Source organism: Mustela putorius, unplaced genomic scaffold (genome assembly GCF_011764305.1).
Source record: "Mustela putorius furo isolate JIRA1106 unplaced genomic scaffold, ASM1176430v1.1 tig00003845_pilon_pilon_pilon, whole genome shotgun sequence".
NCBI lineage: Eukaryota > Metazoa > Chordata > Mammalia > Carnivora > Mustelidae > Mustela > Mustela putorius.
In genome coordinates, this window is record NW_025421998.1 from 78970621 (window position 1) to 78996324 (window position 25704).

At 42.6% G+C, this 25704-nt stretch overlaps 1 protein-coding gene across 21 annotated transcripts in view; it reads right to left on the minus strand.

The window, feature by feature from the left end:
* The window catches only part of CADPS2 (calcium dependent secretion activator 2), a 525179-nt gene extending 500092 nt beyond the window's left edge, over positions 1-25087 (minus strand). For all 21 annotated transcript variants that reach the window (XM_013050847.2, XM_045062940.1, XM_045062933.1 and 18 more), the window contains exon 1: positions 24635-25087. In XM_013050847.2, coding sequence (XP_012906301.2) covers positions 24635-24973 — 339 coding nt within the window. In that variant the 5' untranslated portion in view covers positions 24974-25087. The remainder of the gene's footprint in view (positions 1-24634) is intronic.
* Positions 25088-25704: the final 617 nt, after the last annotated feature.

Genomic DNA, 25704 nt, shown 5'->3' on the forward strand with positions numbered 1-25704 from the left:
CGGTACATTAAGAGCGCGCCTTATGCTAGAGAAGTAACAGGACTACAATTTTTAGAACCATCCTTGAGGAAAAGACCCTGGCCTTTGTGCCCATCCTTGGCCTGTCTGCCTTCCCATCTATTCCTGTCTTCCCCTTCACATGACTAAACCCCCCAGACTCTAGTGCCCAGGCTTCCTGGACAGCCGGCTGAAGACGGACTAGCCAGAAACTGGACATCATGAATAGGAAGGTCAAGGTATTTCTCACCCAACCACTTCTATGTCAGGTAGCATCTCCAGCAGTATCACATCTCCACTGTTCCACGTTCCCAAGGGCAGCCCCCTCCCCGGTTGCAGTAACCACTGGGTGGCCCCAGATCCTGGGTTCTGCTCTCACCAGGTAGCTCTTCTGCTACAGTTCAACTCCCACCAGGCAGCCTGCCCCATCCCTGACTCTAATTAACACCAACCTCTTCTTTCCCCCACTTTAGCCCAAGGATTGGGAGCTGCTTTCTGAAGCTGATAACCTCTGTATTGCACAACAGATTCCTATTTGCTTTTTTGGCTTCCCTAATACCTTTGCAATTAGTTCCCTATGTTATATCCTCTCTCTTAAACCACTTTGAAGGTTTTTCTGACTAGATCCTTATGTACTTCTCCATCAAAACATACAAATAAATGCTTATACGTTGTGTTAAGTTGTGTTAAGTTAGAATCTGGAAGGTATGCACATATTCTGTAATGATTTACACTATTCATATACCACATTTCCCAGGAAATCAGGCTGAAGGAATATCAAGGGGGTGGGGATGGAAGAAAAAGGGAAGCAGAAGGGAAAAGGGCAGTGGGGTATGGGAGGAAGCAGAAGAGGTGGGGGACATGTACTGCCCTGCCACTGTTCAGTGCATTACAAACACTCTGAAGAGTGTTTGTAAATGCTCCTTTACAAAGAGGCTCCTCATGGCATACAGCTCAGAAAACCTCATCTCAGTCCTTCTGGAAAACCTGCTGCTATCAGCCAACACCACAAGGCTTCAGGCATCCCTGGAGCCATGTCCTAGGAGCTGCCAGAAAGGAGCCTGGCTTTCACCCACCCTTACTCACAGCATGTAATTATTGAAAAGTAAAAGGAGGTGAAGTCTACACGCACAGGAAAGTCAATAGAGAAACTTGAACTATTAAGATGCCAAGACAAAGGTACCACCCACATTTGCTACAGAACACGGGCAAACCAGACCCCTCCATCACACTGCTCAGCTGGGTTGGAACAGGGAAGTGCTGTACACACAAGGATTAGGGAGACTTGCACGAGCAACCTCTGGGTTAACACTTATTATCCTTGCAGATAAACAGTATGCATAAACAAGGATAGAAAATCTAGCTTCGAGTGCCTGCGAGAATAACAATTTCTACAGAAAAAAAACACTTATGGTGACATTGTGTTGCATAAGCGGCGTTTGGTATAAAGGGAATGTGGGACTGACCCCAGGGAAGAGAGGTACCCTCACAGATCTGAAAACTTCAGCACAACTGTTAGTCACCACCAATTCAAAAATGAATCATGTCCTTGAAAGTCATAGTATAAAGGGACACCGCCACATTTGCATCAGACCGAAAAAATTAGATAATGTTTACAAACTTGTTATATATGAAAATACAACCCATGCAAATATAACCTATAAAAGCTTTGAATTGCTTAAAAGCCTTTCTCCCCAGAGAGGTAGTAGTCTGGAAGCTTTTTAAGTGTCACTTTGATCCCCCATATGCTGTTGTCAGGACAGAAAAGGACATGGAGGGGAAAACAAGCACCATCCTATGAAAAGAGATTGCAAACTCCCTAGAAGGCTCACTTCCTTTCATTTAGTATCGCTTAGCAGGTTCTCCCTTAGAATGGTGGAGACAGTAAAGGATCCTTGGAATTTAGAGTTACTACACACATTTAGTCTTGGAGCAATCCAATTCCCCAGCTTTGTAAAGGTATAGACAGTGAATCCTTCAACAATGCATGTGTTAGGGGCACCCACGGCTGTGTAGTCCAAAATCCAAGTATAACCTGACTCCCCCAAAACTTAACAGCTTCCTGTGGACTGGAAGTTTTACCAATCATTAACACATTTTATAGGCTTTTATAATATACTATACTCTTACAATAAAGCCTAAAAAGTCATAAAATCACAAGAGACCCTGAATTTATAGTACTTTAAAAAATCCACAAGTGGACCGTGCAGTTCAAATCCAGATTGTTCAAGGGTCAACTGTATGGACAGAAGTTGAAAAAATGTTTGTCTTCTGATAAACCACAGACTGGAATTCAAACTCCAAACATGGATAAAGGACCCTCCCATCCACACTATAAACATACCAAGAATTGAGGGCATTTAAGGAAATAACAGCACACTAGACCAGGATAAGAGGTCACAGGGAATCCAGCCTTGCAGCAGGAAGGTACAGGGTGTGGTCTTGATACAGCCAACGGACAGGAGACCTACAAAATGGAATTTAGAAGCCACAGAAAAACCTTAAAGTCCTTTCTTTGTAAGACTAAATATGAAGGACAGACTGCACCTAGGTCTAGACCTCAAACCCTGACAACATCTGAATTCTAGGTAGTATTTTCCATTGCACAGAAGTCTTCTCCATAAACGCGGCCACAATCTAGTTTATATTCTGCCCCCTTGTTGGCATACACTCCGTGGCTTCGCTACCATTCCAAATCCCTCCTCCTTCGCTTTCGTCTCGCACAGACACTGGTAAGAAAAACTGAACATCTCAGCCTCCTTAGAGCTACGGTTTGCCAAGAAGGTAGAGAAAGTCAAAGTGGGGAGGAGATCTCCTTTCCGGAACAAACCCTACGATGAAGCCCACGGCTCCTCCTTTCCTCCCACTTAGAACATAAATGCGTCGCGTGGAGAAGCTGCAAACACAACAACGAAAGCCGCAGGGCAGGGATGAGCGCGCAGGTGAGCCATGTCGGCACGGTGTCCTCGGAAAGGGAGAGCAGAGAAGCCCAGGGGCTCGAGCTGTCAGAGGGCCAGCAAAATCCTGACTGGAATAGCCCCACATCCTTTTCTCCTGTTTCATAACCCACAGGTGGCACCAGTGAGATCCTATCGTGAAGTCCCCATTCATCTCGGCCCTTTGGCTTCTCAGTGTTCAACATCCTGCAGCCCTCCGAGTTCCTCCACTCATGCTCTCCTCCTCCTGACCTACGGAGACGCCCAGCTCCTCGCTGCCACCAGCACACTCCTCTTCAACACACACTCCTCTCCTGACAAGCTTTCCAGACACACCAGCGTGGATTCCTGGGTCCCTCCCTGTCTCACAAGGTGCTTCACAGTAATGGGCCCAACAATACCTACAAGAACATGTGAGAAGCCAGCATGTCAACACTGTTAAAATACAAAGAGGTCTAACTCCTCAGAGCATAGTAAGGCTGTCTCTGTGTAACCAAAAGAAACCAACTTTACAAAGACACATCTTTAATAGGACAGTCAAGGTTGTCAAGGGTGCGGTGAGACTGGTACCCTAGACTCTTCCTAGGTGTATATGTATAGATCAGTAGAATTATTCAACACAGGCTGACCCTTGAACAGGAGTTTGAACTGTGTGGGTCCACTTGTATATGGTGTGTTGTTTTGGTTTGGTTTTTTTCCCTTTAAGTGCAGCTAATGTATTCTCTTAGGATTTTAACGTTTTTCTCAAGATCTTAAGAATATAGTATACCATATACATAACCTACAGTATATTGACTTTTTTTTAAAAGATTTTATTTACTTATTTGACAGAGAGAGAGCAATCACAAGTAGGCAGAGAGGCAGGCAGAGAGAGATGGAAGCAGGTTCCCTGCTGAGTAGAGAGCCTGATGTAGGGCTCGATCCCAGGACTCTGAGATCATGACCTGAGCGGAAGGCAGAGACTTAACCCACTGATTGACTTTTTATCAGTAAGGCTTCCAGTCACCAGCCAACTATTAGCAGTTAAGATCTGGGGGAGTCAAAAGGTACACAGCGTTCACTGCATGAGGTGCAGGGGGCTTGGCGCCCCAACCCTGTACTGTTCGGGGTCAACTATATATTATAAGTCTCAAACGTGCACACTCATAACACTCAGTCTAGAATTATTATGAAATCTAGCCCTTATCCCTATATGCCAAGCTCATCATGGCATAAACATTAAGTGAGAGTGTGTAGGAGGAAAGAGTACATGAACATAAAGATTTTCCAATAGGGAGTGCCTGGGTGGCTCAGTGGGTTAAGCCTCTGCCTTTGGATCAGGTCATGATCTCAGGGCCCTGGGATTGAGCCCTGCATCGGGCTTTCTGCTCAGCAGGGAGCCTGCTTCCCCCTCTCTCTGCCGCTGCCTCTCTTTGTGATCTCAGTGTCAAATAAATAAAATTTTTATAAAAAAAAAAAAAAAAGACGACCTTTCAATAGGAAAATAATCAGAATATTATGCTGAGTGGCCAAAAAAAGCCAAGATACAGAATAGTTTGTAGCACTGATGAATGGCAAAGTAGGCACAGCAACAGTCATGATGAATCATTCAGCACTCATCACTGGAACCTCTATTCAGATCCTTAGTAGTTCCCCCTAACTTCTGTTTCTGACTTAGCTACAAGCACATTATTTCTATATTCAGGAAAAATATATGTTCTGCAGATACAGGAGAAAAGAAACAAGATAGTTTAAAAAAAACTAATAGTACAAAAAATCCAGGTTGAGCTACCACTAAGTGATGACCGCTTTCCATAACCAGATTCAAGGTTGCTTTGTGAAAGGAAATGGAGCCCTCATCCACATGCCCATAAAGCATGCACTTGGAATCAAGATCAAGAACCCTCTTAGCAGTTTGATAGACTCCATTACAGTTTATGAGAATTGAGAATTCCCATTATGAGGTCCTGACATTTTAAGATCTCTTACTCAAACAATTTCCGATACAAGCTCAAGTAATTCTCCTTATAAAGCCACTACAGAAGATCACAAAACTTTCAAGGCCCTTTCGGTCAGGCTGGAACTGGAGATAGTAATGCGCTATCCTGACTTCAGTGCAATCCAACCAGTTTTACGTAAGAGCTCTTATACCAGAAATACAACTCTTATTTTGAAAGGGGGGAAAAAAAAAAAAAAAAAAAAACCCTTGAGAAGTCCATGAATTCAAGATCCAAGGATGTGGAGACACAGATCAGAGAATTCTAATACCATCGTTACAAATTGACCTAAGACAGACTGCTTACATTCTGAGCAAATACAGAAATAGAAGATGGGCTCAAACGTCTAATACATTTAGTGTGCACACTGTAAAGTGACATTTAATCCTACTCATTTATTTTAGAAAGCCGTTATCTATTTTATCCCTTTTTAACCTTCCTGCTCTGAAGAATACCTTCAGCGCCTGGTCAGCAATGTTTTGGGCCCCTTATAGACAGCTGACATTTTAAACTATTTTGGTGAAGATAGGCAGACTCTTCTGCTGTCCGGCCTCTGAACAGCAATATGTAATTCTGAAATTACTGAAAACACTAGGGGTCTTATGTGCTTTCTCATCAGGGACCTCACAAGTAAAAAAAAGGTAGGATTTAAGCAAAACACTTTAATGAAAAATAAAAGTTAAAGTGTTCTCATTGTCACACACTGGGCTCTTAGGGAAAAACACTGATGTGACTACCTACTGAAACCAATACAGACTGAGCTTGTCAGGGAGCACGGCCTGAGGGCCACACACTATGAATATAACTTCCCAAAGTATTACTGATAAAATTCACATCTCTTCCTGGACCATAGCTCATATCCCACAAATTCTTTTTCAGAAAATACTCCTGATTCCCCTTCAATAGTCCCTTATTCGTATGCTCTTAAGACTGCTTAAAAATAATCAGGCCAGAGGCTCCTGGGTGGCTCAGTGTAGGCTAAGCCTCTGCCTTTGGCTAAGGTCATGATCTCAGGGTCCTGGGATCAAGCCCCACATCGGGCTCTCCGTTCAGCAAGGAGCCTGCTTCCCCCTTCTCTCTCTGCCTGCCTCTCTGTCTACTTGTGATCTTTGTCAAATGAATAAATAAAAACTTTAAAAAAATAATCAAATGAACTGGTTTTGGTTAAAGTTTACACTAAAATCCCCAAAGACTCCATTTCATAAGTGACTGACTAAACATGGAAATCATACTACATGTGTTGAAAAAGTTGGTTAGGTCACAGTTTAACCTTTGCAGCAAATGGTTAATGCCCCCATGCAAGAATAATGCTGAGTGACCAGTCAGTTTCTTCTGAAATCCTTTCCTCAGCCACATGCTTCCATTTCATCATCAGGGTCATTGGAGACCCACATGCTTCCATTTCATCATCAGGGTCATTGGAGACTATGGGCCATACCCTAGTTAATAGTTCCATTAGTCCACATGGAAGGGAAAGATAGAACTAGTAAATCATAGGAAATTAAATCAGAAGATAGGGAGTATTTTAATTACACACAATATGAATACACTCTTCTGTTCTTGGATTTGCTGAAGCTAACTTTGTATTAATGGTGCTTAAAGCAAAGCCAAGAGGTGGCCAAGAATACTTCAAAAAATCTCAAAAGTAGGATTAGAAAATTCATCCACATAGAACCCTCTGAAATTTCTAAGTATGCTAAGACAGTAGAGTGACTCCAAGGAGCTGCTTCACCTTCAAGAAAAGCAACCACCATCCTTTATAACCCAGACTTTGTCTACCACAAGTTCACAAAAAAAGAATTTCCTTGTGTTAAAAAGTGTCTATAGACGGATTGAATTAACAAGTACCCAGCACAGACATCCATCAACAGATGAATGGATAAAGATGTGATACATACACAAACATACACACACACACACACACACACACACACACACACACAGGAATACTACGCAGCCATCAAAAAACCAAAATCTTGCTATTTGCTTATTTTGCTAAGCAAAATAAGTCAATCAGAGAAAGACAATTATCATATGATCTTACTGATAAGAGGCATTTGAGAGGCAGGGTGGGAGGGGTGGTCTGTGGGGGATAGGAAGGGAAAAACGAAACAAGATGAAACCAGAGAGGGAGACAAACCATAAGAGACTCAATCTCAGGAAACAAACTGAGGGTAGCTAGAGGGGAGGGGGGTTGGAAGGGATGGGGTGGCCGGGTGATGGACACTGGGGAGGGTATGGACTGTGGTGAGAAAATTTAAAAAATAGTAATAAATAAATAAACAAGTACCTAGCACAACAAACTTTTAAAGCTAAGATATTGTAACATTTTAGAATCCTCTAAAGTCAAGGCCAAAAGCATGAGAAAGGAAAAAACCGGTCTTCTAAAAATGAAACCAGACTTCAAACTTTTCACTGGCAACACTGGAAGCTGGAAGAATGTGCATTAATGCCTTCAAAGTTCCAGAGGAGGAGGATTTCAACCCACATTTCAATGCCCAGTCAATTCCTCTATCAAAACAAAGAAAATTTTAAACCCACATAGATTCAGAAAATTTGTCACTCTTTCAAAGGTGCATGTGAAAAGGTTCAAACAGTATTAGGAAATAAGAACATAAGATCTTCAACTTACAAGAACTATGAAAAGAGAATCTTAACTTTAATTCTCTTGTTCAGCTAGGAGTTCACATTAGAGTAAACCAGAGCAATGTTTTTGGGTGGGGGGGACAGATGTGGGGGTAGGGGTGCAGGAAGAGGTAAAGAGATCAACATTAGCCATTACAATGATCTCCAAACCTAATCAGGTGTCCCATGTGCTGGGTTCTCCCTTTGCTCTCCATACCCATTAGGCTCTCTCATCTACCCAGCTCTGTGTTTTGTAGGACTAACAGGCCCAACCGCCATGCATGTCTGCTCTTCAGCTTCTCTTTGGGATTCTATTTTCATGAGGGAACTGCACAAAATCAGAGAGGGAAATACAAGCCAAAAGGAGACCATCTCTGGGCTCACTCACTACTACACACCCTTTTGGCCATGACTCGATTCTCCTCCAGCAGACCAGAGCCTCTGAGAGAGAGCTTACTCCCACTCCTTGGTTCCTGGTCAGTTCTGGCCCAAGTCCCCTTCTTTTGCCCACAGAGGCCTACACACATTAAGGCCTTCCCTCTGTTTACTTTGAAGGCTTCCCCATTCCTCAACGGTTCCCTTAAAGCTGCATGACCCTCTCATTTGTGAGTTGCCCCTTGGTGTGACAGCAATTTCCGACTGGTCCCTAATTCATAAGTCTCCCCCCTTTAGAAAAAGATAACCCTTTTGCTACACAGAAGTGAAGCTTATCACTAGGTTATAGAATTTGCTCATATTTTCACAAACACAACATCCTAACTAGAGTAAGAGGAGGGGAAATAACATGTATTTCAGATATAAGTGCTTGGGCATAGCTGGTCTAAGAAAATAAACTAGACTCACACATACACATATCTAATGTGAAAGTCTGTCTAAGGCAGATGAGCTAGTATTTAACTGAATGTTGTCAACATTACTTCTTTGATATTTTGAAGGGTTCAATAGTTCACTTATCCATAAAATCCAGGAGAATAGGACAACTCAAAAGCAGACACAAGCATCCTGCATCAGAAACAAAATCACAAGCACCAGTGCTGTTGGTGACATTTCTTCGCTAGAGAGAGCAATTCTCGGGAAAGTTCCTAAAAAAATGAAGTTGAGTCTTTCCCTGAATTTACCCAAAAGTTGCATTTCTAGGAAGATCATACATATTAAACGCACACAAAAGATACTTTGTATTTTATAAAAAGTTCTATTCTAGGTTCAAATAACTGAGGACAGACTTTACCTACATAAACCCAAAAGGACATTCGAATGCTATGTAGGATGAAAGACAAACTGTTGTGTATTTCAGGTTTTCAGAATCCCTGGACCCTACCCACTAAATACCAGTAGCGACTCCCTAGTCATGGAGAAAACCAACATACCCATGGAATTTTTTTCAGATATCTGCTGGGGGTGTTGACCATCCCCATTGAGAATCACTGGTTTATAATTTGCAACAATTCAAAGAGATAATGAAGGGAGACAAAAATAGAGAAACAAGAACTCCAAAAAAAAAAAAAAGTATTTTTTTCAAGTATTATAAGAATTGCAACCAACGCATACTAGGCGGTTTCCCAGTAAAAGAGTCTTCATATAAACTCCACTCAGTATCTTTCAGGTTCTAGAGTCACCTACTCAAACAGAATCTTCAGGATTCTTAAAGATAAAATTAACCCTCGGAGGGCATTTTACTCACAGAAGGGTCTAGCTGCAGGTGTTGCTGGCAATGGATTTAAATTCCAGCGTCTGAAATCCCTGCAGTCTCTCCCCCATGGTGACAAGAGGAGCGTCTCCTGCCTCAAACACCAGGACAAGAAACAAAACAGCTGGTTGTTTCTGTTAACGGGACTAACTGTCGTTAGAGCATGGACAGAACAGCCTACCTTAGCAAGCAAAAATCAAGTAGCTTGAAGAATACACATGAACAGAAGTTCACTCCTCACTCTTGCAGAAGAGTGAGAGGTGGGGTCTCTCTTGCCCAGCATGGCTGCTGTGCTGTCCTCAAGTAGAACCAGGTCTTCATCCAAATGTCTACTGTAACTGCCAGAGAGAGCCGGCTCCTCCGGCCAGTGGGCAAGGACAGAGGAGACGGCAGTGGGGACATGCCCCTCTTATTTTAGGTGTAGAGCCCAAGAGGCAGGCTGCCCCAACATGAGCCACTCTGGCATTTTTTTAAGGGAGAGGGGCATAGGGGAAGAGAGGATTCCAAGCAGACTCCCCACATAGCATGGAGCCCCCACACGGGGCTCAGTCTCACAAGATCAAGACCTGAGCCGAAATCAAGGGTCAGATGCTTAAGCAACTGAGCCACCCCAGATGCCCCTGGCATATTCAAGTTACTTGAGACAGCCTCTGCATGGAGGACAATCAGACTTCTTCTATCCCCTTACAGCAGGAAGTCATCTCACCCAAGATGTAGCCTCCCTGTGCCAGGAAGTAAACATAACTTTATCATTAGAGATGAGAAATTTAGGGCCTGGAAAGCTATACAAACAACCTTTTTTTTTTTTTTTTTTTTTTTTTTTTTTTTTTTTTACTAACTTACTACCTTGGCCTGAATTCTGTTTAGAATTCCTTACTAATTGAAGCTCCCTGAGTTCATTTCTTTGTCCTGTCAATTCCTCCAATTTATCTTTGGCTAAAAAATGAAAAACTGCCCTAGTCATTTATGTCTCCAATTACCTTTTTTTCTCAAGATTGGTCTGCTACATACTTGTCTTATTTCCTAAAAGTAGCTGGTCTTCCGGTGTGTTTACCTTCCCATCAAAACCCCACTCTCGCTCCTCCAGAAGCACCCAAACTACACATGAGCAAACTTCTTTGCTGTTCTTCCTAATTTTATTCCACCTCAAAGCTCTTCATACTTGCTGGTAATGCCACCCAGATGTTCTTTCTCACCTACACCCCATTTTCAAGTGGCTCAAACACTCTGGCTTAATTCAACCAATTTCTGCTCCTCAGGGAGCCTTTCCCTGAACACCCTAAAGTAGCCCAGATGCCAAACCCCCTTCCACAGTGACCATCTCTCAATACTTACGTATGCTCTTGCTGATTATCATCTACTCTACTAGAACTTTCATGAGGGCTGTTTTGTCCACACCTACATTCCCAGTGCCTAACCTAAAGCCTAGTACGCAATGCCTGCTTAAATATTGCCTCAATATTTACTGCCTAAATGTAATAGGCTTTATAGAACGTTTTTCTAAGTGAAAATGAGAAAACAGAAACAACCACCACCTCCACCCTTTGAAGATCAACTCCATGCCAGGCACTGTGCTAGGTACTTTTCAGAAGGTTTCTGTGATCTTCACAGCATCCTGAAGTAGCTATCCTTTTGCACATCAGACAGCAATCTAGAGAGGACAACGGCAGAACCCTGCTCTGCTACAGCTAGTGGCGTCCCATAAACAAGAGTGAAGGTTGTAAAAGCAAAGAGGAAACTGGAGGGGAGAGAGATTGCCAACAAGCTTAGAGTATTAACCATCTTCCATCCCACTTTTTCTAGCATCTGCACAAAGTCTTTGATAGTTCTACAACCCATTGAAATTAAGAACTACTAAACTCAGTAAATGCCAACTTACATCTAAAAATCTGCTCTTCGCAGCATACTTCATGTAGATCTCAGTTGTACCACATTTGAAACCTGTGCTTATCATTTTAATCTCACTTTTATAAAGCACAATACATATGCATGTACATCTATACGTTTATATTTATATCGTTGCTCTACACAACAGTTTATACAAAGAACAGCACTGGAAGCTTAGTTTTGGGTGGCAAAGCTACCATGTAGAGCTCAAGCTGTTCGTCAGATAATCTAAGAAAGGCTGAATTCAGCATATGAATTACAGCTTAGAAATAACATGAAAAGTGGGTTTTGAAATTAAACCTAAAACGAGCTGGTAGTGTCAGCTCTATATTGTTGAATCCAAATAGCCTTTCCTGTCCCCATCCCACTTGACCTCCCAGTAGCACTTGTCCTTGTTGTCTACTTCATTGTGTTAAATAGTTCTTTCCTCAGTCTGTGAGGTAGACCACGCTGGTTTTCTTCTGTATCAGCTGCCCCTTCTCCATCTCCTTTATCAACTCAACCTTCTCTCCCCCTTAAACCCTAAAGTTCTAAGACCAAAGCATTAAAACCTCCTTGCTGGATTCATTTTTCTACCACATCATCCAGGCCCACGCTTGCAATTAAAATACACAAAACAATTCTCAAATTTACCTCTTGTACCCAAATTACTCCTTAAACTACAAACAAGTGTCCTTTTGGTCTCTACGTTATTTGAAGGACATGAAATTCAACATGTCATGTATTAGATTTTAGCTCCGTTATGGCATGATCTGTCCTAGATTAAACAGTGTATCCCCACACCACTTCTCTCACATATTTGTAAGAGTAAGAAGGAAATAAAGGCCAAAATCTAGGATTTATAGGAATTCTTATGGAATTATACACTTGAACCAAAATTATGAAAAATGAAGGTTATTTGGACATTTTATCCTCCCCCAGTCATTTCAGGCATACTGTTCTACCATGGAAGGCATGGTGGCCCTCTAGTTGAAGCAGGGTTGAGAGAACAAGAACATGCCTTCTAGCTCCCTACCTCCCACTGCTCAAGAATACATAAGTCCTTCTGGTTAGGAAAACCAGAGCTTCACAAATGTAGCCAATAGTGGTCTTGTTACAGTTCAGAATGGTTCCTGAGGACACTCAGCATTTCATAAGCCTTTTTGGCTAAAGCAGTGTTTTGAGTTTTAGATCATTTTCTAGAAAACTAAATGAAAATAAGATTCTCATCTCTTTAAATAAAATTTGGAATATATTTCCTTAAAATTTATGAAAGTAATAAAAATACAGGTTTCAGAGCAGAATTTAATTTTCCCATCTTCCAATATTCATGCAGATACATAAAAGTATCTTTAAAGGAAACACCGCCAACTGAATATAAAACTGAAACCCATTCAGAGGAACGTCCACTAACTTCATAATCCATGAAGAAAACCAGAGACACATAAGCTACTTAAAATACACACATGCTCTGCCCAGTGAATCAAAACCGTAAGCACAACCATGAAGAAGGCATAAGATTTATATCCTGTCACTCTGTGTCCCTGGCTCCAGGATGGGAGAGTTCAAATGTCATAGAGTAAAGACAAAACAAAAAGGAAACTGAAAACAAAACAAAACAAAAAAACAGAAAAGATGGAAACATTGCTTTTATAAGAGCTTGAAATCGTCATTGCCAAAGACTTGGCAAAAATTGTTGTATTCATTCTTCTCAATATAAAATAACCTCAAAATGTGTATGCATGTATGCATATGCAGATGTATGTGTTTACATGTACATACAGGTGAACAGAATCAAGTAGATTATGGATATCCATATCTGAGACTCCCAACAGTTTAATTTCAACTTTAAAGGTGGACAAAGAATTCTTGTCTACCACCGCACTAAATGAATCAAAATCAGTGATAAAGGAGCTTCCTTTAATTATATACTTTACACTATTAAGAATTTGGGATCAACAGCCCAGTATTCATGGCAGCAATGTCAGTAGCCAAACTATGGAAAGAGCCTAGATGTCCATCGACAGATGAATGGATAAAAAAGATGTGGTGAATATATATACCATGAAGCTATAAAAAAAAAAAAAAAAAAACAAAATTTGCCATTTGCAATGACGTGGATGGAACCAAAGGGTATTATGCTAAGCAAAATAATCAATTAGGGAAATCAGGTATCGTATGATCTCACTGATATGAGGAATTTGAGAAACAAGACAGAGGATTACAGGGGAAGGGAGAGAAAAATGAGACAAGACGAAACCAGAGGGAGAGAAACCATAAGAGACTCTTAATTTCAGGTCACAAACTGAGGGTTGCTGGAGGGGAGGGGGGAGGGAGGGATGGGGCAGCTGGGGATGGTCATTGGGCAGGGTATGCGCTATGGGGAGTGAATTGTGCAAGACTGATGAATCACAGACTTGTAGCCCTGAAACAAATACATTATATGTTTAAAAAAAATTGGCATCAATATATAGGAGTTAAATACTTCTGGAAATAAAGTAAAGATACAATTATAGCAGAGTAATGTACTCACTATAAAAATTATAAGAAAAGGGCACCTGGGTGGTTCAGTCATTGGGCATCTGCCTTCGGCTCAGGTCATGATCCCAGAGTCCTGGGATCAAGCCCAGCATTGGGCTCCCTGCTTGGCAGGGAGCCTGCTTCTCCCTCTCCCGCTCCCCTCTGCTTGTGTTGCCTCTCTTGCTGTCTAAGAAATAAAATCTTTTAAAAAATGACAAGATAGGAATGATTACTATAAAGCTAATTATTAGATTTATAAAAAAAAATCCCAAAGTCAGAAAATTTGCCACATCATTTGTAATATAAAATATCTTAATAGTAAGTGGGGGTGGTTGGATGGCTCATTTGGTTACACATCAGAAGATTTCAGCTCAGGTCATAATCTCCAGGTCATGGAATCAAGCCCTTTGTGGGGCTCCACAGTGAGTTCGGATTCTGCTCCGGGTGCTCTGCTTTGCCCCCACCCTCACTTACACTCTAAAAAATAAGGGGCACCTGGGTGGCTCAGTGAATTAAGCCTCTGCCTTCAGCTCAGATCATGATCTCAGGGTCCTGAGATCGAGCCCCACATCTGGTTCTCTTCTCAGCGGGGAGCCTGCTTCCCCCTTCTCTCTGCCTGCCTCTCTGCCTACTTGTGATTTCTGTCAAATAAATAGAATCTTTAAATAAATATTTAAAATTAAAACCTTATTACTAATTATACTACAAAAAAAATTGTTCACTGAATCGCACGGTCAACATAAAATCAGAAATTAAAGAGAAAACCTCAACACTAGAAATTTTTTTTAAGGCTTTATTTATTTGACAGAGAAAGAGATCACAAGTAGGCAGAGAGGCAGGCGGAGGGAAAGGAGGAAGCAGGCTCCCCGCTGAGCAGAGAGCCCAATGTGGGCTCGATCCCAGGACCCTGAGATCATGACCTGAGCCGAAGGCAGAGGCTTAAACCACTGAGCCACACAGGCGCCCCAACACTAGAAATTTTTTTTAGTATTCTAGTTAACTATGCTAATACCAGTTCAAGAAAAAATAACATTTAGCAAAAATTTAATATTACAGACAATGCCAAACTGTATCTAGAGATAAATTCATAGCTTCATATATTTTCATTACAAAGCAGAAAAGGATCCTAATTAAGCTGCCAGATGAAAGAACCACCTTATAGCTCTCCTTACTTAGCCCTCCCTGCCACAAAAAAAAAAAAAAAAAAAAACCACCCTTAGGCAAATAGAAACTATAAAACAAAATTTATGAAGTTAACACATATTTTTGTAAAAATATCTGGGCTATCCAATTTTTATTAAAGTTTTTATTTTTTCACTGAGAGAGTATGACCAAGACACAAACAGGGGATTGGGTCAGAGGAAGAGTGATAAGGAAGCTCTCTGCTGAGCAACTCGGGGCTCGATCCCAGGACCCCGGGATCATGACCTGAGCCCAAGGCAGATGCTTAACTGATTGAGCCACCCAGATGCCCTTCAAGCCAATTTTTAAAGAGAATAAAATCTGAAGACTGAAAACTGTAAAGAAAACAAAAGAGATATGTCCAACTACGTTAATATACTTGAAAACCAATGGCCAATTTTCTGAAGTCATAATGTTCACATTTGAATGTAGAATAAGTAAAATATCTCATAGGATAAAGAGGAAAAATTCAAAATAGATTCTATTAATTTCATGAGTGAATTCTTTCTTCTGTCAAACAAGCATCTGCTACCTTACATACAAAAAAAAATTCTTGAGCAAAATTAATATATTCAGTACTATTCCTTAAAAATAAAACCTGTTACAACAGCCAGCATAGAAAATGAAATACCTTTCTGAATAGAGGCAAAAAAATAAAGTGGAAGTCTAGGGAATGGGAAATCAAGTGTTTTAAAAATCACAATCAGGGGCACCTGCGTGGCTCAGTCGTTGTGTCTGCCTTCAGCTCAGGTCATGATCCCAGAGTCCTGGGATGGAGCCCTGTATGGGGTTCCCTGCTCAGAGGGAAGCCTGCCTCTCCCTCTCCCCTGCTTGTGTTTCCTCTCTTGCTGTATCTCTGTCAAATAAAATCTTTAAAAATAAAAAGATAAATAAGAATCACAATCAGGGAGCAATTATCCTAGAAATGTAAATATGATTTAACAATATTAAAACTAGTCACAGAGTAATTTGATAACATTCAAAGTCAATTCCTGATAGCTTTATCCTTTTAATGTAATGAAAAAATAGAATAAAGAACATCCTAAAATACAGTATATTCCTTGGTATAATACCAGAAGCACTCCTCCGTAAAGCCTGGATCAAGACAAAGGTATGGCAAAAAATAAACTATTATGAACATTTTTACTAGTGACATCAACTAAAAGGTAGAGCTATTTGATAGGACAAGTCATTACTATCAGGATTCAAGCACCCACAAAGACCATCTAGAAGGATCAGGTAATCATTACTGAAGCCATCAGTAGTATAGAGGAACATGATCAGTAAAAACGTAGTTTAGGAGCACCGAGGTGGCTCAGTTGGTTAACGGTCTATCTTCTGCTCAGGTCATGATCCCAGGGTCCTGGGATCCAGAGCTCAGCAAGGGATTCTGCTTCTCCCTCTCTGTGCCCCCCAAACCCCTGCTTATGCTATCTCTCATTATCTCTCCCTTTTTCAAATAAAATCTTTAAAGAATATTAAGTTTAAAAAAAATTTTAAAACAAAGTTAGTTTATAATAGTAATAGAAAAAGATAAGCCACAATAAAAAAATTTTTAAATGTTTCAAGATAACCTTGATTATAAACCTCGGTCTATATAAGAAAACCTACAAAACATCACAAAGACATAAGAGGCTTTACTAACTGAGGTGATGTTTATGTTGCTCGAAGACTGAATTTAGTGTCATAGTTTCCCCCAACTGCTTTAACAAAAAAAAAAAAAAAATGCTAGCACGTAGCCTAGAGAATGTGCATCAGCAGGCACTAAACTAAGCACTTTTTATAGGTCATCTAATTTAATTATAACACGAATTCTATGGGGCCATTATCTCCATTTTACAAGTGATAAAACCAGGACCCAGAGAAAGGAAAAACCTTCCTCACACAATGTATGGATACTACTGAAGAATGAAGCCCAAGCCCTCTGAAGACATGATCTCCAAAAAGCTGCTCTACTGCTACAATTTTAAAAGGGGGGAGAAGGGGGAGGGTGGAATAGGATGAAAAGAATTTGACAAATGGGAATTAATCCCATCAGGTTATTAAAATAGGATTATCCTAAATCAAAGTTACATGGTACTAGCAATACGAAGAGCTAGATCAGTTAGAATAAGTAACCTAGAGAAAGATGTAAAGAAAAAACATACACAGCCTATAACACTAGCCTGTGAGCGGGATTTTGGCTGGTTTTGTTCTTTACTGAATTTCCAAAACATCTGGTAGTGTTAAGTAGAGGTTCAATAAATATTTGACCAATGAGTTAACGAAGGAAACAATGTGAACTTGCCTTATAGCTCGGTAATAGAAGTAGAGCATAATCAATTAGGCTGCAAGAATTGCTTAGCTATTTGGGGGAATAAGTCAACTCCCTGCTTCAAACAATTCTAGATGGGAAGTTGTTGAAGAGAATAAATGTTAAGGAAAAAAAAAATAAACTATATCTAAAAACAGTAAGAGACCTATTAAAGAAAACCTTTCCACAATGGAACGCTATCCTCAACATACTGATAAGCGTTCCCATCAGGAAAACCAGGATCTCAATAAAAAAATGTGAAAAGGATGTTAGACCATACATTCATTCATCCTCACAATCAGCAAAGAGCAAGTTAACAATCGTCTCAGCTACCAGACTGGAAAGATAGTCTTTAAATTGTTCATAGCCTTTGCCCCAATAACATTTTCATTGTAAAGATTCATCACTAACCAGGTTAGAAAATGAAAATATTCAAACCATAAGGTTTACAAGGTGAGGATATAAAGTTTCGAGAAGACCATCCATGATACTCTACAAATAAACTCCCAAATGCAAACCAACTTAACCCATTAATGCTATTTTTTTAATCTGTTATTTATTATAGTTGATACACAATGTTCATTTCAGGTATACAACACTGGCCTGACACTTATATAACTTGAAATAGGTTTTCTACACTAAGATTTTGCCAAAAGACTGCACAGAAAAATATCAAAAGACTTAGAACTGTTTAAACAAGAAATTTAAGCACTTCACTCAGAACACATTTAGGAATGCCTTAGGAGGTTCACTTTTTGAAAGATCTTTATGCACTACTACCGCATACACAGGGGAAATATTTCTCCCACTAATGATCTTGAAAAGACCTTGGTGAATTTACTCTTCAGTTAGACATTACTCATGTCAACTCCTACTCAGATTTCACTCTACTCTCCCAGTTTATTTCGGGATGGAAGGCAACACTCAGGCTTACCCTGAGCATCCTACATTTTCTGTTGCTAATTCTGTGATCTGTGGTTCTACAGTGATTACACAATTGCAATTTAATTGCCTCTTGTATATTACCTAATTAAAGACCTTTTAGAAGTCTCATATGTACTGATCTCCCACCGTATTGATTCAATAGAGTCTAGAATATTCGGATATTAGAGCATCCCTACTGCCTTTACCTTAATATGGAATATGGGTTTAATTACACAGTAATCTCATTACTGCAAATACTTTCACCTTGCCTAGATTAAAATAAGCCCAGTAGTCTTAACAAACAGTAGCAGTTTTCAGCCTTGTTTTTATACTGGAATCACCTAGAAAGCTTTGAAACTACCACATTAGGGAGCCTGGGTGACTCAGTCAGCTTTCAGCTCAGGTCAAAATCCCAGGGTCCTGGGATCAAGCTGCATATTGGGCTCCTTGCTCAGCAGGGAGCCTGCTTCTCCCTCTCTTCCTCCAGCTCTGTGTCTCTCTCCAATGGAAATCTTTTAAAAAATAAAACTGCAACCTCAGAGATTGATTTCATTAGTCAGGGGTGCAACCTGGTTGATGGGATTCTTAAGAGCTCTCCAGATAATTCTAACACACTGCTAAAGACAGAAATCACAGGTTTTTGGTTTTGGGGGGCGTTGTTTTTAACGAAAGGAAATCCCACCAAATTCCTTAGCTGACTTTGAAACAAAGGGACCAATACAGCAGTCCTAAAATGAAGTGTTACCAATTTAGGACAATAGTTTCATAATTTGATTCCTGAACATTTTTAACTTTGGGAAGATGTCCTTTGTTCCAGTGATTCATCCACTGGTCATTAGATATAGCCTAAGAATGGAAGCACCCAAGACTACATGACCCACCACTTCTTCCAAAGAGCTAAATCAACTTGAAATATTATATAAAATAGCACAACCACTCAAGAGGCCTGCCTCACTACCAAATGGTAACTGGTGGGATTTTCCACTCAGAATTTCCATATTTCATAACCTGGCAATTCGCTTTCAGTTTAAAGTTCTTTAATGACCTTACAAATCATGCTATTTATCTTGTGAGTGTACAGGGAAACGGTTTCCATTAAAAGGAAAAAAACTAGAGAGGGAAAACAGGGTTACGTTATTCTACTTCAGTTTATAAGCAGTCACTATATCACAATTGCCTCTGATTTCATTTTTGAAAGCAGCAAAGGCCAGTATCACTTAATCCACTGGCATTCTCATTAGCACAACTCATTCCATTAAATTAAGTGCAAGGGTCTCAAGATACCCTGGGGAGGGTTAAAGGAACTGAAGCAACACACGCCTGCCTGAGACGCTGAAGTCAGTCTGAGGTTCTTCAGTGCCGTTCCCACCTCGTTCCCCAGAGGACCACGTATTTCCGATTAAAAGCCAACATAACCCAACCCTTCAACATTTGTATCATCATGTACCAAAGGCTGAGAGCACATGGAATGAATTATCTTAACTCCCTGAAGAGGGTGGCTTTTTAAGACTTTCACATCATCTGCTGGAAATCTGCAAACAAGAAAGCAAGGCATACAACGGGGCTCCTACATGGTCTCTTGGGTTTGACAGAGGCATTAACAAAGTTTTGCTTGGCAATCCTTTGTTCTATACCAACAGGTATAACCATTTTGATGGCTTTTTTATGGGCAGGGTGGGGTTAGGGGAGGGATCCTGGAAATCTCAAAAACATGGAGGGTTGGGGGAGTGCCTGGGTGGCTCAGTGGGTTGAATGTCGACTCTCAGTTGCAGCTCAGTTCAGGGTTTGAGTCATGAGATTGAGCCCCTCATTAGGCTTCACAGTTGGGGGGGGGGGCTTCTGCTTGGGATTCTCCCTCCTCCTCTACCCCCCCCATGCACATTTGCTTTCTAAAATAAGGCAAAAAAAAAAGGTTTAAGAACATTAGTTTCCAAAGATGAGTTGACTTTACTTTTGTTCCCTTTCCCCAAACTATACCTAATTCTTTGAAACTCGAGTAAATCCGACACGTCCATGTATACAGACGAGGTTTTTATAAGATACACTCTAAGAATGCATCCAGGCCACAGATGTAGCTCTGGCACCAAAGAGGGGCAACACTAAGACAAGGGCTCTTAGTGGAAGGTAAGGAATTTTCAACCTTTGTAAACCTATAGGGTTTTTTTCCTAGAAAACTGGTTCTTTCCCTGAACTTGGTGTGGGGGGGGGGGGGGTGATCAAAGCAATCAATGTTAAAAACCTAATGGACTATCCAGAGATTAAAATGGCTGTTTTATTGTAACGGAACATGTCAGTTCTAGGAAAGCCCCCTTTTTCACCTAATACTATTTCCCTACAATGCACTCTTCCTGATCAGTTTTACCTAATGGCTTACTTCCCCCACAACCGTGATTTCACAGTATTTGTATACACTCCTCAAACTTAGAATTAGAGGTAAATTATGCAAAGTGGTGGGAATGATTATTCCCTGTGAAGGTTTAATAAGTCACAATTTATTGTGAGTACAGTGGCCATGCACACAAAATGCAAAGAACAGAAGTATATGATTCATATACAAAATGATTACACATTTTTTTTTTAAAGATTTGAGAGACACACAGGGAGAAGAAACACAAGCAGGGGGAGTGAGAAAGAAGCAGGCTCCCCGCTGAGCAGAGAGCCCAATTCGGGGCTTGGTCCCAGGACCCTGGGATCATGACCTGAGCTGAAGGCAGAGGCTTAACCCATTGAGCCATCCAGGGACCTTTTTTTTTTAAGATTTTATTTGACAGATCACAAGGGGGATAGAGCAGTAGGCAGAGGCAGGGGGGAAGCAGGCTCCCTGCTGAGCAGAGACCCTGACGTGGGGCTCGATCCCAGGACCCTGAGATCAGGACCAGAACCAAAGACAGATGCTTAACCCACTGAGCTACACAGGTGCCCCCCCCCGTGTTTTTTTCTCCCCCCCTCTAAGAATTATTTGACAGAGCACAAGCAGGGAGAGTAGCAGGTAGAGGGAGAGGGAGAAGCAGGCTCCCCACTGAGCAGGAAGCCAAATGTGGGGCTCAATCCCAGGACCCTGGGATCATGACCTGAGCTGAAGGCAGTCACTTAACCCAGCCACCCCAGCAACCCAATTCCTGTTCATTTCTAACTAGCTGGCTACTTCAACAGCTGACTTTAGTAAATTCAATAAAAACAAAAACCATGTAACCACCCAGCTAAACTATTAGTACATTAGTACATTAAGTCCTATACATTTAGAATGTAGCTCTAAATGATGGCCTGTAGTCTAAGTCCATATCTGTATGAGTGAAAGTACTTAACCTCTGTTATGGTGGCCATTATGTTTGTCAGACTCTTCCTACCTTCTAATCACCATGGACACCACCGGTTTTCTCCTGTGCGGTCCCCGGTTTTCCAAAGGCTTGACAAATTGCCTTTTAATTTGCCTTATAATGAAACAGATCTGATTATCTGTGTTATTGTTTTGTAGCTTCAACACTGATCCCACCTGTAACCAAAGACCTAGAGTAATGCAAGGTCATACAAAGTCTAGATCTTCTAAAAAAAGATCTAGAGTCCTATATACAGGCTCTAGTATTCTGATGGTGCAGAAGTAACCAAGGCAAAAAAGCATCAGGCTTAGGCACTTCACAGCTGAAATCCTTTCCCCATCAGTGGTTGCATCATATTTGTATCACATGTGAACCCCTGGATATGTTCATTCAGGTGGTAGGACCACTGGGTACAAAGCTTTGTCAGTATCTGGGTCCAGTCATCAGTAGTCAGGACCTAAGTGGCATATGCCAGCCACTCATTCCTCCGAGTTGAAGTTTTCTGGCCAAAAGCAAAGAAAGGCAGGTTTTAGTCAACTGAGTTTAATGCTACTAAGCTTTCTCAAGTAACTCATGGATAAAACCCCTAATTCAATTTGTGGGCCTTAGAGCCAAGAAAGGGGGAAACCACACTCTCTCTGCAGATCAGCTGCAGTTCACAGAAACTCACCTGCCCTTAACAGAGGGAGGACAGTCCAGGTATGGCTCTTCCGTCATTTATAGACACTTTCAGATCTTAATCTGAAAGTTTCTAAAATTCTCAAAGTTTTAAGTAAGCAGCAATATGCATTTCAGGAACATTTGAGCCTTTAAATCCTTTTACTAGGTATCTGACTACTTGAAGATAGAGAATAAAAATATACGATGGATTAGTGATTTTGCAATTATGCTGTTTTTATACAACCCAACTGTGTAATTCAAGACTTGAAGATTTTGGCATTAATTGACTTGTGCATCAAATTCACAAGAATATAAATTCCCACTTCACTGTCCTAGGAGGAAAACTACTGCCAAGAAATGCTCCAGCTCTCTTTAGTAAGCAGCATGTTAGGAGGGAAAAAAAATGTGGAGCCTTTTAAATACGGGAAATACAGGGCGCCTAGGTGGCTCAGTGGGTTAAAGCCTCTGCCTTCGCTGCCTTCGGCTTATGTCATGAGGCTCTCCCAGGGTCTCTCTCTGCCTGCCTCTCTGGTGATCTTGAGCCCAAATTGGGAAGCCTCTGCCTTCTTAGGTCATGATCCCTCCAGCCCATTGGGAATCTCTCTGCTCAGCAGGAAGCCTGCTTCCTCCTCTCTGCCTACTTGTGATCTGTCAAATAAAATCTTTAAATATATAAATATGGGAAATACATACTTCGACTGTTACATGGCATCCCCCTTAATAAAAACTCAGGCTAATCTGAATGCATCGTGCAATGCTCTCCACATTTACAGAATTCAAGTCTTCAAACATGCCGAACATTTTTGCAGAGATCAGACACAGGATTTTGTTTGGATTTGGTAACACCTGGATAAGGTTATAGCCGTTTCCTTCATATTGTGAATGTTTCGAAGTTCAAGTTCTGCAAGAACTTTTTAAATAGGAATCAGATCTGCAGCTATGAACAAGTTTCAGTAACAAAATGCGACAAATACACACCTTAAAGATCAGCTACCACTGACTTTTTACAGAAGAGTCAGAACAGGCATACCCTTAGTCTAACCATAGTCACTTTAATACACCAAAAATAAGCTTAAATTCTGCATGAATGATCAACGTGATGACTGGATGACATTCAGAAGCATGCTATAGGACCAGAGAACATAGGTCAATACTTACACTTAGTTAAGGACTACTGAGGTTGAAAGCTGCTTGACCTATGGAGTGGAGAAGCAACAGGTGACAGCAACAGAAGCAGCAGTGAGGAAGTACTTAGCTAGGAGTGGGATGGAAGGTGCACAAGAACTCCATGGGGTAGCCACAGCTGACCTGACCCTCAATTGGTCTGAAATTAGGAAATGGTGCTTGGATATACAGCTCTCCTGCAAAATGAGTCGTCTGCCTACAGGATACATCTTTTCCAGCTCCAGCCTTGTGACTGAATTACCTACAGGGTTAGGTTCTGGAAGGATCTGTATAATTAGACCACAGCTACAGAGAATCATCCCATAGGTACTCCCAGAGAATGACAGGTTCAAAACCGCTTCTTAGTTTTAGGTGTTTTTAAAGGCTGAATAAATGAGGGTGGCGGGAAGACTGTTTAGTGAAAGCTATAGCAGTGTTTCAGAAGGCAATTCACAAGCTCTCCAAATTTAAGAGATTGCTCACAGGCTTAATACTTCAGAAAACACCTATGCAGCTAGATATGCCTTGGGCAAATTACAAGCTCTCTGGGTCCCCACATATTGTCCAACTAAGGAGATGGTTATATTTTTCCTGAACATTTAGGTACAGCATTCTATTAGATTTCCTAGACAGGTTTTATTTGGAACATTTACCCGATTAGGGCAATTTGAGTCATGACTTTCATCTGTTACAGTACGTTAGACCCCTGGAAACTGGTTTTAAAACTAAAGTTGGCAGACATTACACCTGAAATTCCTTACCACTTTGGGATTAAAAAAAAAGAAAAGAAAAAAACCCGCATTCCTTACTGAGGGGCAATGTGCCAATCCTTTGTTTTTCATCAATAGTGCGTTTCATTAGGCCGACTCAGACCAGGAACTACTCACCTACAGCAACTCTACAAAACTGCGTACCTTCTCTAGGGTTTGGATTTGAAGTCCTAGTTTTCCAGCGGTATAGGAAGCTTAACTTTTTTATTATTATTCACGAGGAAAATTCCTACCCCTTCGCCCTAGTGAAGACTTCAAACAGAAGTGTCCAGATTTCACCCATTTCGCCTAACTACACAATCCTTTACACCCAGAGCGAAGCCCAGCTCCAGCTGAAGCAGGGGGACAGGAATGCACCATGGCCGTTAGAAATTAAAGTTTATGGGAGTTGCATACTAACCTGGCCGAAAGGGAGCCCCACCGGGTGCAGCCACCGCACAGCCGGCGCCAGCGGTGAGTCTCACTCCTGCCAAGCTGACAGCTTCTCCCGACGGGAAAGGGGGCTGGGGGAGGACGCGTCCTCTGCAACCCGAAACCCAGCCGGCTCAAGCACGGTCTCCCCCCGCCCCCGAAAATCCCCTTGAAGCTCAAAGACCAACAAAACTAGTACCCACGTTGAACAAGGGCAGAGGGCAAGCGACCCGGAGCTCTCCCGGGAGAAAACTCCGGAAAGGAAGAAGTGGCGGCCGGAGGCAGCTGGTCCTGCGTGCAACTCACCTTCTGCTGCCTCCGGGCCATGTCGGTGGGCTGCTTAGCATTGAAGGGGTACGCGATGCACCTCACCACGAAGACGTAGAGCTGCAAGCGGATCCGCCGCTCCTGCTCCTCGTCCAGCTGCCTCTCGGGCTCATCTCGCCCCTCGCTGAGCACCGAGGGGCTGGGGCTCACCGGTCTGGCCGCGCTGCCGCCGCCCGCGCGCCCCGGCGCGTCCCGCCGCCCTTCGCGAGCCGGGGCCGGCGGCGCCCGCTGCGAGCCGCCGGCCGCCACCAGCACATCGCGGCTCTCCTCTTCCAACCCTTCGTCCGACTCCTCTTCGCTGGAAGACGGGTCCAGCATGGTGCTCGGGGCGCCCCGCCGCTCGGCCCGCGGCCCCCAGGCGCCTCAACCCCGCGGCAGCTGCGCCTGCCGGTCGGAGGGAGCCGCGCGGCTCGCAGCCGCGGTCGCGGTCGCAGAGCGAAAGGGAAACTGGCCGGAGCTTTCCGGACACGTCGAGTTGGAGACGGAATGTTTCCTTCCACCAGGGCGAAAGGGGCGGGCAGCAGCCAGAGGAGAAGAGGGGGAGCCGCCGGGATTAAATAGGCGGAGTTAGCGTTGGAGGTGAACGTGAGCGCCTCGTGAATTCCTCTGCCCGCCCGGGGCCGGCCAACCCCGTGATCCTGCCGCGCCGGTGGGCAGAGGCGGGGCGGCTCGAGGGCCCGGGCGCAGGTGGGGAACCTGTGGCTCCCACAACAAGCAACACGTGGAATAAAATGTTGAGCGGGCGCGGGGTCGTGGAGTGCTCGCGTGCGCGCGCCGCGGCTGCTGCCAGGGCCCAGGTGCCGGCTACCCGGGCGCGCAGTGTGCACGGGCGGGGAGGGGCTGCGTGTGCGGGCTCCGAGTGCGCACACCCGGGGGTGCTTGCACGGCTTTGACCCCCACCCCACGTCCTTTTTCTTCCACCAGACTCCCGATGGACGGGTGGACGGGGGCCGGACAGCTTCCCCCACCCTCCGCCCCGCGCAGGTGAGGAGAGGGGACAAAACGTCGTTCAGACCAGAACCGGATGTCCAGGCTTGAACCCAAGTGCG